The sequence below is a fragment of the Phalacrocorax aristotelis genome, chromosome 22, assembly GCF_949628215.1.
Source record: "Phalacrocorax aristotelis chromosome 22, bGulAri2.1, whole genome shotgun sequence".
Classification (NCBI taxonomy): domain Eukaryota; kingdom Metazoa; phylum Chordata; class Aves; order Suliformes; family Phalacrocoracidae; genus Phalacrocorax; species Phalacrocorax aristotelis.
Window position 1 is genome coordinate 5,285,773 of NC_134297.1, and position 13,704 is coordinate 5,299,476.

The 13,704-nt window shown below is 51.9% G+C and overlaps 1 protein-coding gene across 2 annotated transcripts in view; it reads left to right on the forward strand.

The window, feature by feature from the left end:
• Positions 1 to 12,832: 12,832 nt before the first annotated feature.
• The window catches only part of OPCML (opioid binding protein/cell adhesion molecule like), a 305,952-nt gene continuing 305,080 nt past the window's right edge, over positions 12,833 to 13,704 (forward strand). The window contains exons 1-2 of one of the 2 annotated variants that reach the window (XM_075116141.1): positions 12,833 to 12,934; positions 13,207 to 13,397. In XM_075116141.1, coding sequence (XP_074972242.1) covers positions 13,337 to 13,397 — 61 coding nt within the window. In that variant the 5' untranslated portion in view covers positions 12,833 to 12,934; positions 13,207 to 13,336. Of the gene's footprint in view, positions 12,935 to 13,094; positions 13,398 to 13,704 lie in introns of those variants that run through there. The other variant, XM_075116140.1, reaches the window with a different exon arrangement.

Genomic DNA, 13,704 nt, shown 5'->3' on the forward strand with positions numbered 1-13,704 from the left:
TGAAGAAGCGGAGGCAGAGACCGCTTTAGCATGTGAATACGGTTTGGGTTGGTTGGTATTTTCGTCTCACGCTTAGCCCAATGAAGCACTGTGGTCTGCTAAGCTCAAAGGGCTGTGAAAATAGCACTTGTAACAAAACTGGAAGTTAGGTGAATTTTGCTGTGGTTTAGGTGTTCTTTTGAGCCAAATGTCAGCCTGGGTTTGTCATCCTTTTGGGAGCATCGGGAAATGGCAGACGGGAAGGTACAACACTAAAATTCACTGCTGCTGAGCTTGCCACTGGCACGTGTACAAACCTTGCACTCAAAGCAAATCTCTGGGGTTGTAAACCCCCGTGGAAAGGAGGTAATAAACCCTCCTGAGACTCCCTGGCAGAGCTGCACCTCCACGCTTCCCTCCGCATCTGCTTGTCGGGCTAATGGGACCTTCTGACGCACGTCGGGATCTTGACTGGGAAGGTGCTGTTGAAGGACAAAGTCTGATGATATTTGGATCTTAATGTTTTACAGCTCCCCTACCTTCGAACAATGCCTAAGAATACAAGTGTATGCAAATTATAAACTAATTTAGATGATGGAGCATGGGAATATTGCTCATACTCTCCAAGCATGGCCTTTCCAATCATATCTTCGTTTCATTTTTAAGCAAAGAAATCATAATCTTGACATGTTTATCATTCAGTGCCTGCACCAATTATCTCTTTGGGTTCATTCTATAGTTCATAGAACTGATAGATTATGATCATGTTGTTAGGAGAATTGTGCAGTCATTATTCCTCCAGCTGGAGGAGAAGTTGAAAAACAATTATAAAGAATGATTCTCCTTTGGATTGCTTTCTGAGTTCATGAAATAGGCGAGTTCCTATTACCGGGGGCCATGAGCTGCAAGGCTACTGCCACTCTTGGTTTTGATCTCTTGTGATCCAAACCAGATGACTTGTAAAGCTGATTTTCTCCAGCCAGCTCCGGTTGTAGTTATTATTTTTTTATGGGTTGATATCAGAGAGATGAATGCTATTGCCCGCGTGAGAGCTGAAACCTGAATGATAATTTCCAGTTTAATTACAGCGCAGGGGTGGTGGTGATGCACCAGTGAATACCTTTTGGGGAGGGGGTGGTTAGAAATTGAGGCCCAAGGCTTGCATCCAAATAACGCGATGTTGGCATCTGTGAGTAATTTTGACTTGAAAACGGATGAAGTGCAGTTCCCTCAAATTAAGTCTTGTTTTCTTTCAAGTTCCTTAATGAGACTCAGGGGATTGTGACCCCCCCCAAAGAAAATATTTGTGGGAGCTGCTGCAAAAGGGGTCCTCTGGGACTTTGGGAGTTGAAGGCAGCGTGCTCCTGGGGGAGAGTTTTTCTCTGATCCCCAGAAGGACTTCTCTAATCCCACCCATTAACACACTTGGGCAGCACAATGGTGATTTGGCAGCTTTTCTTCTGTGACTGATCGTCCCCAGAGGAATACATTGCCTTTCAGCTCCTCCCTTGCCCCAGTTCTCCATGCACAGTACTGAATTTTCAAGTTACTTGACCAGAAGGGAACAGAACCAGAAAAACAAATGTTTTGTCAAGGCATTGTTCCCATGCAGGGATTTTGCTTCCTTGGCTCTCCAGGGTTTTCCTTTCCTTTCTTGTCTCCCAGCTGGTGCTTAGGACATGAGCAAAGGGCCATATCCAGTGCATCGGTTGCATACGTGCTTATCCAATTTGGATGAAACCCCTGTCCCCCAGGCTTTGTTGTTTACCCTTCTCCAAGTTGTCAATATTGAATGCTTGAGTAGATCTATTTGTTTAATAATATACCCTGTCAATATTTATGTAGCTTGTAGCTGGCTGGGTATTCCCAGCTGCTCTGGGGCCCCAACATACAAAGGATGTGGACCTGTTGGAGGGTCCAGAGGAGGGTCGCGAAGGTGACCAGAGGGCTGAAGCAGAGAGACTTGGCGTTGTTCAGCCTGGAGAAGGATCTGGGGAGGCTTTGTAGCAGCCTTGCAGTACCTGAAGGGGGCCTAAAAGAAAGCTGGAGAGGGACTTTTTACAAGGGCATGTAGTGATAGGACAAAGCATAATGGCTTTGAACTGAAAGAGGGTAGATTTAGATTAGATATAAGGGAGAACTTCTCTATGTGGGTGGTGAGACACTGGAACAGGCTCCCCAGAGCAGCTGTGGATGCCCCATCCCTGGAAGTGCTCAAGGCCAGGCTGGACAGGGCTTTGAGCAACCTGGTCTAGTGGAAGGTGCCCCTGCCCATGGCTGGGGGTTGGAACTCGATGAGCTTTAAGGTCCCTTCCAACCCAACCCATTCTATGATTCTATGAGCGTGGGCAATGACAGACGTGCAGGAGGAACCCTCCAGATGCGAAGTGCTGTGTGCCTGGGGAAGGAGGGAGCAGCACTTGAGGGGGTCTAGTGATTTTGCACTGCCTTGGAGTGGCAGCTGGTCACCGCTTCCCTCCTTTGGCTTTGAACGTCTCCTTTTCCTTATCCACCCCCACCCCGGAGGGCTGGCTCAGCTTTTCCTCTGGGGCAGGGAGAGGACCATGGCCGGAAGATAACGTGCTTGCTATGAGACCCCCGGTTCCTTCAGGGGCCAGAGGTTGCTCCTGCTGTCATTATGGGATCTGCTTAGATTTTGTGCCCCATAGCAGAGAGCTCTCAGTTAGGTTATTTGGGTGCAGCGTGCTGCATGAACATGCAAGAGGGATGCATCTCCTTAAACTAAGCTTATTTTTAATTAAAAAAACCCCTTCTTTTATATGGGTGCCTCAACCGTGGCTCGGATTTTCCAGCTCTCTTTTGCAAAGCATGGATCTTTCCTCTGGCGTTGCATGGAAATGCATGGAGATACGATCCCTCCCAGTCCTGCCAGCTGGTGCTGGTTGACCCAAGCAGCTTTTTGTGGTGTAAGCGGGAAAGCTGGGGGGTGAAGCGAGCCAGGTCCCAAGTCTTTTGGCTTCTCTGACTGCAAAGAAAAACGTCAGGCTTGACAAGCTGGCTGGCTGTTTTGCATGCTTGAGTTGGGCGGCAGTGTCAAGAGTCCTTGAAACTTTAGAGGAAAGATGGAGAAGCAAGCATTACTATTTATTATTTTTGAACACCTACCACCCCAAGCTCCCAGAGTTAACAGGCTCCCTGTAGCTCTCAGCTTGCTAGTATTTGGTAGATGGATAAACATACTTTATTTCTTTATAAAGGGGAAAGGTTGTTTACAAGTTTTAAAACAGAATGGAAATGCTGTTTTCCGTCAGAAGTGTTTTGTGAACAATAACGAAATAATGTTTAAAAAGCCCTTGAAGTGTCCTTTTCAAACGCGAAACTGAAGTGCTGGGAAGAATATTAAATGCACACAAACCTGAGATATAAATCCTTATTAATGAATAAAGGAGGGGGGGGGGGAAAAAGGCAACTGAAAGCAGAAATCTCTGCCTGGCACCAAAACCTTTGTGAAGATGGTGCCAGACCTCCATAGGAGATGGTCATATCTTTATTGAAAAACAGAAAAAGCCACAAAATCCAACCCCACTGCAAAGTCCTCTTTGCTGTGTGGCCACGGGCTGCGCAGGAGGGGTGGGGGAACGGCAGCGCAGCCTCCTGCGCTTGCCATGGCCCGGGGCGGGTGCCTCTGCCTGTGGGAAAAATGAGCCCTGGGGCTTCCAGACGTAAGGCATTGCCTTATTCATGGTGGTCAGGGAGAACTCCTTCTGGGTAGGAAATACCTGAGGCTGTGGGGTCCTCACATCTTCCTCTTCAGTTGTTGTAAGAGCTGCACCGTGGATGTGCTCAGACGCTGCTAATTCTGCTTGCCGTTGCTTTTCTTAAAGTCTATTCGACCACTTCCTTTAATATTAGACAGTAGCAAGGGTAGTATTTCTGGTGAATTCTCCTTTTCCTTTTAATTGTTGTAGCACGGGTAATAAAACAAAGTCTCTGACATTAGGAGGAGTCAGAGCAAGACTTGCTTGTCTTGCAGAGCAGGTCCAAGGAGGACGCCGGATGTATTTCCATTTACTTCATGGCCAAACCCATTACAAAATAAAAATATTTCCAAGTGCCAGAGGAGGGAGCCAGCAAAACACAGGAAATCTGAAGGTTTCGGCGTTTTTAATGTCTCTTTTCCTAATGAAATCGGAATAAATTGAGCAGAGCAGCACCAAACTTCTCTGGCACTTGTGAAAGAGTTGAGAAAAGTGGTGTCGGTATCTGACCCATGAGTTGGGAGCATTCACTTTAAAAATCAAAAGTTTGCAACTTTTTATCTTAGGGGACAGGGCTTTCTTCCCCTCTGTTCCTCCCATGTACTTAATTTATTTTTTTGCAATAACCTCAAGGTTTTTTTTGGCCTCTGGTCTTTCCCGTGTTCTTACAGCACAGAATTATCCACGTGGATAACTCGGGCGGAGAGTTTCACCTTAATGATGCTTGTCGGGGCCCATCGCTGCTCACCCCACAAGGCAGAGATGGTTTTTGCTGGTGGGCTCTCAAATGGGGCTGATGTGCAGAATAATTAGCTCCACTGACAGCTCCTCTTGCTGCCGCTGCTCCCTGGAAAAATCTAGTAATGGAGGGGATAACGCCGGCATGGAGCCGCCCTCCTCGCAGCATCCCTTGCTGGAGGACGTTGAGTTTGCACAGTGAGACGTGCCGCAGCGTGGCTCATCGGTGCAATGGGGAATGAGGGGACCATGGTGCTGCCTGGAAAAGCTGGGGGAGGCAGGGAAAAGGACATCTGTGAGATGCCGGAGGCGTCTCTCCACCCTGCGGCGTTGCTGCCGGAGGCAGGGATGCAGCGGGAGAGACCGAGAGGCGCGCTCTGTCACGGGCGGTGCAGGCATTGCTGCGAGGTGGTTGACCAAAATGTCCAGGTGCAGCCCCAAAACTCATCCCTGGTGTCTGGGCTGGGTGGGAGCTGCCGTTGCCGCTCATTTTTGGGCCTTGCCTTTTGATTTACTTGCACTCCATCCCTCTGCAAATTCCCATTCCCCGTCAACTCGCATTGCAAAATGCCTGTGCCGCATATGAAATGGAGGAGATAAAATTACAGTATCTCAAAATTGGCCGGGCTCGGTGCAATATATAACATAACAGATGGTACTACATGATGCCTCTGAAATATCTGTGCAATAGCATTTTAAGAAACGTATAACTGATCAGGCAGCATATGGAAAATACTTTCTGTGCTGCGCGAGGGTGCAGTGCCCCCTCTCCCGGCACCTGCTCTCCCTCCTCGAGTTAGGGGTGCGATGCGGCGATGAGCATCTCCTCTCTTTAATGGAGGTGTCCTCATCATGCCCCTGGGGCAGGACTGCCCCTGCAGCTGGGCAATCACCATTTCAGCATGACTGGGAAAAAAAAAAAAACAAAACAAAAACCAAAACCCAAACCCCAAAAAACCCTACAACCCCCCCCCTAAGAAAAAAAACTCAGAAGCCCACAGGAAACACTGTTTTTCACCCAGGAGCAGAGTGAGAACACAGTGATTTGGTGGCTTCATCACATCCTCCAGGAGGTCCCTTGCCCTTGAAGCATCCCAAGCATGGGGCTACTTGCACAGATTTAGGGACTGCTCAGCCTCCCCTCTGCTGTTCCTGCTTGAAAATTGGGTCTTGCTCACATATTTCCCACCTCCCAGTGCCTTAAGCAGAAGACAGTGGGTTCCTGGGTTCTACCTGGAGTAGACCGACCACCGGAATGGTCCCTGAGGAGGTTTGCAGTTGAGAGGAAGGACCACCTCCCTCATTCCCGGGCCACAGCAGAAGTGACGGGTCTCCAGCTGGACTTTGTGCCGCTGCTCTCAGCCCTTTGAGCCCCCTCATTCAGCCAATTTCCAATGCCCCTCGTGCTCTTCTCTCACCCGTGCTGCCTGTGGGCTGCCTTTCGCCTTGTACACATCTAAAGCCTCTCCTGCGTGTTTGCTGTTCCCTGTTCCGCTCGCTGGCCCGCTGCCTGTCTTCCTGGCCTCATATGTTGGTTGTGACCCCTCTGTCTAACAGAGAGGACAATATTTCCTCTCCGTGAGGCTCAGCTCATATTCTTTAAGGTGCTTCAGGGTCATGGGATGAAAGGCTCCTTGCTGTTTCTGCAATGACTCAAAGTTGAGCTAAGAATAGATCTATAAACAAGACAGCAGGGAAGGTTTCCTAACAGAGCCCGACGGGGACCCCGGGAGTATGTCACTGCTGGAGTTGTTTGCAAAGGAGACGTGGACCCTGCCGAGCCCTCAGTCTGCAGGGTGCCTGGCTTTGCAGTGGGGGGGCTGGCTCCGGGCAAATCCCCTCCCAGTTTGCAGGTTGGTTGTGGTCCCGAGGAGAAGCGTTGGGGTTGGACACCTCACAGCCTAGCGAGGAGAGAGAGCTCTGCGCCTCATGATGGCTGCAGGAGCCTTGCCTGGGTGGGTGATGCTGGGGGCAGCAGCTGGTGGACCCGTGTTGGGATCGGGAGTGATAAAACCAAGTCCTCCTCCCAAAACTGCGGCTCGTGGTAGAGGAGTGAGGGCTGGGGCGAGCTGCATGGCTGGGTTTTTCACCGGCACGTGAGGTGCTCTGGAAGGAGGCATTATGCTTGGTTGCTACCCACGCTTGTGCAGAGAGGTATTTAGAGCTGTCAGTCTAGCTTGCTGTCTGTCTGTCCACCCACCTAGATATCTATAAAAATCTAGGGTATATTAGGTGTCTGTGAGGGCCCTGGACACGCTGAGCCCTGCTGCTGAGATGAGGGCTCCTGATGCAGTTCGTTGTCCTCTATCCCCACATCCAGGCCTAGAGAGTTGGGACTGGAGCCTGAAACATGCAGCTTGGTCCCCATTTCTAGACTAATCTACGTAAAAGCCAAAAGTGGAAATATCGCAGAAAGCAGACTTCCCTTCTTTGTCTTTTCCAACTTTGTCCTCTCTGTTATCTCGACGGCTTTCTGCTTGCTGCTGTGTTTCTCTTTAATCTGGAGCCCTCTGTTCTTACCTGAGCTACAGAGGCTTGACGAGGAAAGCCACTGAACTCAGAGAAAAATGAAAGGGAGCAAAGCTTAAAAAAATGTTTTCTTTCTCTCTCTTTCTTTAAACAAAAAAAAAAAAAAAGAGAAACCCCAACCCCCAGAAGCACACAGCCAGTAAGCGATGCCTGATTTATCCTTGAACCGTCTCCTGCTTACGGATCAGGATGTATTGTTTCTGCCCTGTTTTCTTTTCTCCCCCCCCTTCCCTGACATTCAGTCATTTTGATCAAAGCTAGGGAGACAAAAGTCTCCTTTCTTGACCTGTCGATGGGAGAAGGGAATCCTGCCCCGGTGCTGGTGAGTGTGCGTTCAGAGCTGATGGGGGAGCCCGCAGTGGTGGGTGCACGGAGAGGAGGGGGTGGTACGGAAGGAGCTTGATGTCTGCCTGGAGATAATGTTTTGTACACGATGACAACGGATAATTACTATGATCAAAGATTTGTGTGAGGGTATCTTGCGTTTCATCACTCTCTGGAGCAGGCCCATCCTCCTGACAGCTGAGGAGGGGAGCAAACTCCATCGCTGGCTTTTTCCACCATCTTCTTTCCCACCAGGATTTCTCCCAGGAGATAGGGTGCTCTGGAGGCTGGGTGTTTCGGCAGGGTGGATGGGAACACACAGGCACAGGGGCCACACTCTTCTCAGGGGTGTCCAGAGAGGGCAAGAGGCAATGGGCACAAATGGAATCACAAATAGGCAGTGACAGGTTAGCGGTTGTATTCGATGATCTTAAGGGTCTTTTCCAACCTTAATGATTCTATGATTCTACAATACGAGAAATTCTTGGGGTTTTTTTTTTTATGGTAAGGGTGGTCCAGCATTGGAAAATGTTGCCTGGGGATGTTGTAGGGTTCTTGGCCTCAGGGTGCTGCCACATTTGCTGCTGCTCGTAGCACGTCTTTGGAGGTACCTCATCCAGCACGCGGCTGGTAATGAGTCTTGACGGGAATTAGTACCCTGTCCATCTGGCCCTGTTCTGCCATCTAGCAAGAGGAGATAAGTGCACTTAACAACACACCAGCTCTTGTTCAGGCCCCTTCTTCTCAAGCCAGAATCAATAGCAGATCTCTCCAGCTTTTAGAGACTTAGATCCCATCTTTTCATCTCTCTCTCGCTCATTTTTCCCAAGCAGCACACGCTTGATTTTTCTTTTTTTCACGCTGTGGAAATTTTCCCATTCTACCTTTCATCTGAACCCGCCCGGTGTTCGCCCAGCCAGGGCTGCAGCTTGCGCGCCAGATAAGAAACCCTGCCGTAACTGGGTTCCCCAGTCCCCATCTCCATCTCGCTCCCAGTTATGAGCTCTCCCGCAGCCGCCTTTATCTTCAAAGTGCTTTACAAACACTAATTAATCCTCCCAGCACCCCACTGCAGTAGGGAGCTGGAGAGCTGCTCGCCTTCATCCACACGTGCCAGGACCCCTCTCCTGCGCCGTGGCTCGGGGTTTCTCTCCCCAGGGCATCCCCGCTTGCTGGGTTTGCTTGCCCTGGTTTTGAGGACCGGGATGCTCTCCCCCAGGCAGGGCCTGCAGGAGAGTTGGTGTCTCTGTCTCTGTGGCTGGGCACCTGTGTGAAAGGAGTTTGCCTGCAGGTTACTGCAAACCTCGGGAGCAGCTGCTTCAAGAAGTGAGCAGTGCTGGTTGCTGCATCGCCTCCCGAGCACCAGCCTGCTTCTCCCTTTGCTTGTGCTGCTAATTTAGTCACCTTGCCCAGCCTGATTGCTCTGGGTTTGCCTTCCCCACAGAGCCGCCCCGGGCATCTCGCTGTGTTTGCCCTTGGCAATGGCTGTAGGGATGCAGAAGCATTTGGGGAGCGTGATCCATCTGCCTGACGAGGACCCGTCCCCGGGGATGAATGGAGTTCCTGTGGTCTGCGAGGTGATGGGGCAGGTCCCTGTGCTCCCCAGGGTCTGTGCGGGGAGCCTGGGGTGGCTGAGGCTTCAATAACAGGTCTGAGCCATGCTGGGGGGGTGCTGGGGGCAGGCAGCTCAGGCTGTCTTTGCCTGCATCTTCTGTTTAGTCCTGTAGTAGCCCTGAGTTCAGAGGCTTTTTTTTTTTTAAAAAAAAGCTACTTTTTTTTCTTTCCTTGCATGAAATGCAAATCAATAGATGTTGTATTCACATTCTAACAAGATGTCAAGGAGAAAAGGGTAGCCTTTCATTCAGGCGGAGACACAAACACACAGAGGGAGAGGAGGGGGGGCAGCAGGGGACAGGAAGGAGGAAGGGAGGCGGAGGAGGGAGGGAGGCGGAGGTGAAGGCTCCCGCCGGGCCCCTGCCTGCGGCGGGTGGGCAATGGAAAGCCCCCAGGCACGCAGGTTTTTGGATGCTATTTCCCCAGAGACTTTTGCATCCCTGGCTCCCCACCCCAGCGCTCCTGCTTTGCTCCCCCAGCAGCTCAGCCCCCTGAGGAGAGCAGAAACCCAGTAAGGGGGCACTGGGGGTCTTGGCAGCCCGGCAGAGAGGCTTGGAGGGGCTGGAGATTACCTTGGCCTGGGCTGGGAAGGGTGATTTGTGGAAGCGGGTGCAAACGCTGCGTTTGGCTGGGGTTGGGAAGGAGAGCGGGCAGGCGGCAGCGGCGAGGGCGATGGTCCCGGTGGACCTGGTGGTCAGCAGAGAGAGACAGTGCTCTGCGGCGTGTGGTCCTGCGGTCGTGCAGGACTCGGCTTCGGCTTGCTTCGTCGAAGGCCCTGGGTCACGTTCAGGGGCTGGGATCAGCCTGGTGGAGCCTGCTTTGATGCCTGGGTCCTGGGGGTGCGCGGCCGGGTGTCGTGGTGGAGCATCCGTGGAGGGAGCTGGGCTGCTGAGCCGCTCCTCCTCGCCCTTCCTCCCTGGTTTGCAGGGAAAGGCTTTGAAGCGATGGCCGGTCACGCAGCGTGGGAGGTCATGCCACAGTCCTGGGGCTGGGAGGTGGGATGGCGAAAGGTCCCAATGCCGCTGCGTTACCTGCAGCCCTGGCACGGCTGCCTGCTGCTGAGCTGCCGGGCTCTGCGGCCTCGCACCCTGTGCCCCTGCTTTCGGGGTGCTCAGCTCCCCCTTCCCTGGCCGTGCAAGGAGAGGGCCAGGGAATCTCTGCCTCATTGAAAACTTAAGGGTTAATTACCCCAGAGACTAGACTGGTCCCAGATGTGAATATGCATGGAGACAGCTTCGGAGGAAAATAAAAACCCAAATACGCACAAAAATCATGTTTAAATGTGCCCAGTGGACCAGAATGTCTCCTCACAGATCGGGTGCTGCCTGTCAAATTTAAATATGCATTTTAGATTCTCTGCTTGATATCAAAAAAACAACCAACCCCAAATATCCCAGAAAAGCTAAATACATATTTATAATTTTTTTTGGTGTGTGTCTTGAAAATCAAACAAATGAAACAGGCCAGTGCCCTGTTCAGTCCTGCAGAGCTTGTGAGATGTGACAGATTAGTTTGCCTGACCGAAGCGCACTTGTTCCCATTTTGCAGATGGGAAAGCAAAGGCGTCGAAGCGCTGAAGGTCTGGGCCGAGGTCATACTCAGAGCTGCGCTCGGCAATTTGGGCGCCAGCCTAATTGGCCAAAATAGATGGAAGGAGACCGGGTAAGTGTGTGCTGGATTTGGGTAATAGTCATTGCCAGGTGAAAAAAAAAAAACCATATGGGAGAAATATGGTGGGAGGAAAAAAAATAAGAATATGTTGTTTTGAAATTTGCCCAAATATAGCTTTCCAGCGCAGGTTTTGAAAGCGGAGCAACATGTTTGTTCTGAGCCCATCAAACATTTCTGTTAATTAGAAATTATTTCTTTGTCCATTTCCTTTAGTTCCTCCAGGATAACAATAATTTCTTTTTGCCTTGTGTGGGCTCAGAGCCCAAGTCGACTCGAGTCGGAGGACTCGGCTGAGCCCTGGAGCAGCGCAGTCTCCTCCGGGGACAGATGTCCCTGTCCTGGGCTGTCCGTGTAGGATGCAGGCACGCGCCTCGTGGCCCTGGGAAATCCCAAATGCCTCCTTGCCGGTTTCCCAAAGCGCTGGTGAAGCAAGGGATAAATTTGCTTGACGTTGGCTGTTTGGGTGTCAATTAAAGGGAAATTCAGGACAGAAATACCACCATCCTCATCTGGGGCTGAGTGAGACACTAGGCTCGTAGTTTTTAACTCAGGGCGATGATTTAGCTCTTTCAGAGGTCACGGTTATTGCGAACAACGTAACTTTACTCTTATTAAAAGGAAGAAGTCCCTGGGCGCGTTTCCTTTGGCATGCTCCTGGAGATGGGATGCCTTCAGCAGATAATGTGGGAATATCCTTGAGTTAAAAGCTTTTAAAAACTTGTGGTTTCTTCATGCAGAGTAGAAAATGAATAGAGATTAATGGCTAAAAGCCAGAGAAAGTTTGTCCTGGCTATGCGTGCACGGCTCCCATCCCTTGCTGGGTGAGGGTACCCCTTCGAGAGCATGATGGACGTGGCTTTGCACACCGAAAGCATTGTTCCTGCTCCTCCTGGCATGGCTTTGTACAAAAATAATGCGAGATAAGAGGTGCGTGCATGGAGGGGGACGCGGTTGTCATCTCTGTGATTAGTCTGTGCCGAGCTGCAACAAGTGGGTGTGAGAAACCTGGGGAAGAAAGACAGCAGGGGAGGAAATAATTGGGGTTTTGTGTCTGGGTTTGGATGCGAGGTGTTTGGTGGCAGAGAGGAGCTGGAGGGCTCCAGCCCTGGCTCTGTAGCAGCTTGGGAGAATTGATGTTTGCAGCCGGGTGTTTGTGGGTGCATCGTCCTTGCAGCAGTCGTGCGCAGCCGATGCGGAGCATCTGTTTTCCAGGAACTCCCTGAGGTGATGAGTTTAATGCCGAAAGGAGTCTCAAGGGAGAAGAGTCCAGGGAACTGATGTGCCCTGTGGGGCCGGGGTGGTGACAGGATGCCCAGGCAGATGAGCACAGAGACTAAGGCGAGGAGCAGGGTGAAGCCCTGGGACAGGGGTTGGGGGGGTGGAGGAGTTTGTGACCACTGGTGGCAAAAGGCCATGGCGGGTTGATAGCTGGAATTCCAAAGTATTGGCCTAAAAGTGCGCTTTGGCTGACTTGGAACACAAAAAGAGACCTTTAGCCCTGAGTTAGTGAGGAAAGAGGTTGTTTTGAGCAAAACTAAACATTCTAGTTTGTCTGTAAGCATTGAAAAATGCTTACAATTTATTTTTAACGAAGCTGCAATGACTGTAAACTAAGAAACATTTTTTTGTTTAGAACATGTCAAATATAAGTGCTATTTCTTTGGGAAACTTATCTTTGCAACCTTTTTGTTTGGCAATGCAGCACACTCAAGCCCTAGCTGGCAAATGCTTTGATCCATGGGAGGGGGCACGTGGCAGGGGCAGCCGGCAGAGAGGTGGAGAGCCGGGTCTGATGCCCCGTGCTGGGGATCTCTGGGGCTTGGCAGGGTTGTGGGAATGTGCTAAGGGGGGTCTGGGCAAAAGCAGGGATCAGGGGGAAACTGTGGCACCTGGGAAGAGAGGATTGCGTTAGAGAGCCTGAAGAAACGCTCCTTGGCCTCGGTGGGAACGGGATGGTATTGGGTAGGGGGCCTGCGGGAGCATGTACCCTGGGCTCAGCATCCTTTTGGGGCTCTGCGAGCCCGCTGAGGGAAAAAATACAGCTCTGGTTGGGATGCAGAGAAGATTGCTTCTCGGTCTCAGAGATTTTGTGCGAAAAACACCCACTCATGCTAAAAAGCTTGTATTGCTCGCCGGTTTGCCTCTCTTGGCAGTAGGCAGAGCTGCCGGTGGCTTCCCCCGGAGGGGAGCAGAGCCTGCGAAGAAGCAGGGGCGAGCCAAGGGGCTGAAGCCCGGGGCTGCCCCACTGGCCAGCTCCAGCCTGGGGGCAAAAAATTTCCGAGCCCGTTTGCAGGTGGCTGGTGCACGAGGAGTCAGTGGATGGTGCCTGTCCCTGCGCCGGGCTGCTCCCTCCATCCTGGGTACCGCTGCCAGCTGGTGCTGGGAGGGATGCTCGGGGGGTCGGTGCCCGCATTTAACTCCCTGGTTGCAGGGTGAGACCCGCAGAAGAGCGAGTGTGCTTGTGTCAGTCAGCATCTCGAACCAATGGGTGCCTGGTAGGAGGTCTGCTTTCCCCGGTGCACGCACTGAGCCTGGTGCTCCTTCTGCTAGTTGTGTGTGTGCGTGTGTGCGTGCGTGTGCAAGGGAAAATCAGAGACACTGACTGCCGGCTCCCGTCTCTCTCTCTCTCTAGCTCACTAACTCAGTCTCCCTCCCTCTGCAAACATTGGATTTAAACCTGCTCAGAATTCAACGCAGACGAAAGCAGCGGCGGCAGCAGCAAGCAGCAAGCAAATCAGCCGCTAGTCTACCGCAGCTCCAAGATGTACCATCCTGCCTGCTGGATCGTCTTCACGGCCACAACTGCCCTGCTCTTCATCCCAGGTAGTGCAAAAAGCTTTTTCTCCAGGGGATGGGATGGCATCGGCTCGCGTGGTGGGAAAGCCAAGCGGTGTGCGCGCGGGGGACCCGGACTTCATGCACATTGCGCACGAACGCACACATGCAGGCAGGCGGCGAGTTGCTCTGCAGCAGGGAATCGCCGAGTGCTACCAGCCAGCAAGGTTCAAACGGCCGTGCCTGTCGCCCGCGGCAGGGTTGGCCCCCCCCGGGTGGGCACCCAGCGGTGCTGGCACCTGCGGCGGAGGTGGCCAGGACTGCACGGCAGCCCCCCGGCTGGGCAGAGTCTGTC